At 53.1% G+C, this 3,184-nt stretch overlaps 1 protein-coding gene across 1 annotated transcript; it reads right to left on the minus strand.

Moving 5' to 3' along the window:
• Positions 1-222: 222 nt before the first annotated feature.
• Positions 223-2,239, minus strand: LOC138071879 (melanoma-associated antigen B10-like). Its single transcript, XM_068963258.1, has 3 exons — positions 2,061-2,239; positions 1,099-1,222; positions 223-987 (listed from the first exon to the last, which is right to left on the minus strand). Exons 1-3 carry the CDS (start codon positions 2,237-2,239, stop codon positions 223-225), a joined length of 1,068 nt encoding a protein of 355 aa, XP_068819359.1.
• Between the last annotated feature and the right edge of the window lie 945 nt (positions 2,240-3,184).

Consider the following 3,184-nt stretch of genomic DNA (forward strand, 5'->3'; position numbering starts at 1 on the left):
TCACCCATAGCATCAGTGTTTGAACAATATCACTCAGAAATCTGGATTACAAAGCTACTTAAATCTTCTATTAAAAGGAACAATATTTTTAAAATTTTCCAAGATATTGCATAGAACACAAAAACACAAATATGTCATGCACAGTATTGTCTGCAGCCCCGCCCCAACCTTCTACTACTTAGAACGTGAACTTCTTTTTAACAACAAAGTAAGGAATCTGCCTCAGACTCTTTCGGAGTGGGAGGAACTGCTGGCTATGGCACTGGAGCGGGCCTTGGCCAGGGCTGCAGTACGAGCCTTGGCTGAAGCTCTAGCTTGGGCTCTCTCTTCCTCATCTCTCAAAGCCTCCTCATACAAGGATGGGAAGGCAGTGGGGACCATATTATGGATCTTAGCCATAAACTCTAGCACTTTCATCTTGGTGGTTTCGGCGTGGGCTCTTAAGCCCCACAGGAACTCATAGCACGGAGGATCACTATTGGCCACCTGGCGGTACTCTAGGTACTTCTGCTGCACTAAATCTTTGGTAATGAGCTTCTTAGGCTCCCCAAAAATGAAGTGCTTCCTCCCGTTAAATAACCCCATCACATTCAGGGTTTGCCAGACTCGCTCCTCACTAGCACAATTGCCCTGCATGAAGATTACACCCAGAATAGCCATCAGCAGGCCTGTCTTGGGAATCTCGATCCGATTTATCAGCCTTGCATCGCAGCTTACTTCCATTTTGTTGACAAGGATATAGATGTGCCGGTAGGGATCCACTTCCTTTAGGTCAAGGCCAAAGATCATCTCCATGTGCTCAGCAGCTCTCTGGAGTATCTCAAGGTAGTGACTCCTATATATCTGGATTACTTCTCTCAGCATTTCCACCTTGCTAATAGGCTCTTTCAAGTTATACTTATACAGCAGGTAATACACCATTGTAACCACCTTCTCATCTATATGGCCTCTTTGGATGGACTCAGTATTTGTGGCTCTCTGAAGACCCTGTGGATTGCAATATGACCAAGCAATAAGTGAGCTTTAGGAAATAGCTTTGCAAGAGGAGAAAGAGGAAGGGAACTCTTCTCCCACTCCCACAATGGCCTGAGCACCTACCGGATTCTGGGGCTCAACTTGGGCCTGATGGCGTCTCTCACGGGCACGAAGCTTACTCTTCTGACCCCGAGGCATGATGACTTCCAACAAAGGCAGCAGGCAAGTGGGCAGGTGACTGAGTGACCTAAAGGAAAGAAGATGAGATTGTTGGGCCATGTCAACAGGTAGATAAATACCGCCTAGGCCTCTACTGAAGGCCGGGTCTACAGGTTTCCTTGAGGGCAATGTCCTGCGAGCCCTTATTCTCTGATTTGCCTCTGCCCTGAGGACTCTGTGGAAATAACCAGGGTGTGCTTTAGCTCCTACTTCCCAGATCTGCCTGGGGCTCACTGGGGCTTAGAACAGTGGCTCTGTTCTAAGTTAGGGAACAGAAGGTCATCACTTCACTTTTGGCAAGACCTGGTGTTCCTGTGCTCTACTGGTGTGATGCTGTCCCCTTATTTCAAAGTCCTTACCACTCTGAGACCCCAGAAGTGGAAATGAGCAGAACTTCATCAGACTACACTTGCCTGGGGATGCACAAGGAAGAAAGCGCCTGCAGAGCTTTGTGGGACCCTCTCCATCTTTGGGTGATTAGGGGTCTCAGTCACAGCTCAGTGCCCTCACTTTGGATTCTGGCAGGGCCTGAGACTCCTCCCTCTGCTGACATGAGACCAATACTCTCAGAGGCAAACCCTCAAATCCCTGAAAGGCCTGAGGAGGAGGTTAGGGATGCCCCAGTCTAACCCATCTGCCCCAGGTACCGTCGGGGATAATGGCCTGGATAGGATTCTCCGTGACCCCCACTGTTAAGAGGCAGGTGGTTCCTTCAGTCCTAACTCGGGGCCCTCACAGAGACTGTTGGAAAAGCTTGGATTGCCTCCCTTGAAAGGAAAACATGGCTGCCATCTTAGACCAGGCTCTGCCTTGCAGAGACCGCCCGAAGAGCACGTCAGGGTATGCCTCGGCCTCACCCTCCTTACCCGAGGTGGCCCCGGGCTGACAGCAGTAGAAGGGCTTGGTGAGGCCCCCTTCGTCGTGGGGCAGGTGTTCCGGAGACCTCACCCGGCGCCTGCACTGTAAAATGCCGAAGGGCCTGGAAGTTCCTCCCTTTCCTGCCCCAGGTACCGTTGGAGATAATGGCCTGGATAGGATTCTCCATGACCCCCACTGTTAAGAGGCAGGTGGTTCCTTCAGTCCTAACTCGGGGCCCTCACGGAGACTGTTGGAAAAGCTTGGATTGCCTCCCTTGAAAGGAAAACATGGCTGCCATCTTAGACCAGGCTCTGCCTTGCAGAGACTGCCCGAGAAGCACGTCAGGGTATGCCTCGGCCTCACCCTCCTTACCCGAGGTGGCCCTGGGCCGACAGCAGTAGAGGGGCTTGATGAGGCTCGCTTCGTCGTGGGGCAGGTGTTCCGGAGACCTCACCCGGCGCCTGCACTGTAAAATGCCGAAGGGCCTGGAAGTCCCTCCCTTTCCTGCCTCGTGACTGCCTTCCTTCCTTTCTTACGAATTCACTTCCCCCGGACACCGGAAACACGCAGCCCGGCACCTCATAACCGGAAGCCGCAGTCTCTCAGGCCTAAAGTGCCAGAGAGGCGCAGGCTCTAGTAGGACGCCTACTGTGGTCTGGCGGGTAGTTCCCTCAGACCTCGCTCAGTTTTGGCGCCATTACCCCCTGACCCTCCCACCTCCCCGCCCACCTCCTCCATCCCCACCTTCCCTTACCCCCACCTCCCCGCCCGCCCACTTCCCCCCACCCCCCACCCCCCACCCCACCTCCTTAGTTAGGGCCTGGGACTGGTCTGGCTGTTGTTTCTGAACCAAAGCCAAAACCTTGCTCAGTGCCTTCGTCCCCCACTGCCCCCTTGGGAAATTTCAAAGCTATTCAGAGGTCCCTCTGCCAGATGATTCCTGTCCCATGTTCTCCCAGGGTGGGCCGAGAACAGGGCAGAACTCTTTGAAAACACGTTTAACTTAGACTGATCGGTCCCCTCACTCCCAACGGCTTTACCGTAATCCCCGGCAGAGCCTGGAGCTTCTCCCTGGACTCTTAAACGAATAGGCCCCTCAGACGACAGGGGCAGAAGTGGTCCTGGGTCAAAT

The sequence above is a fragment of the Capricornis sumatraensis genome, chromosome X, assembly GCF_032405125.1.
Source record: "Capricornis sumatraensis isolate serow.1 chromosome X, serow.2, whole genome shotgun sequence".
NCBI lineage: Eukaryota > Metazoa > Chordata > Mammalia > Artiodactyla > Bovidae > Capricornis > Capricornis sumatraensis.

What these genes read in the sequence shown, in the direction of transcription:
- LOC138071879 (XM_068963258.1), bottom strand. Translation starts at nt 2,239, where the DNA reads ATGGAGAATCCTATCCAGGCCATTATCTCCAACGGTACCTGGGGCAGG. An exon ending in TCAGCCCGGGGCCACCTCGG is followed by an intron (nt 1,223 to 2,060) that starts GTAAGGAGGGTG and finishes TCTTTCCTTTAG; the next exon opens with GTCACTCAGTCACCTGCCCA. An exon ending in AAGTTGAGCCCCAGAATCCG is followed by an intron (nt 988 to 1,098) that starts GTAGGTGCTCAG and finishes TGCAATCCACAG; the next exon opens with GGTCTTCAGAGAGCCACAAA.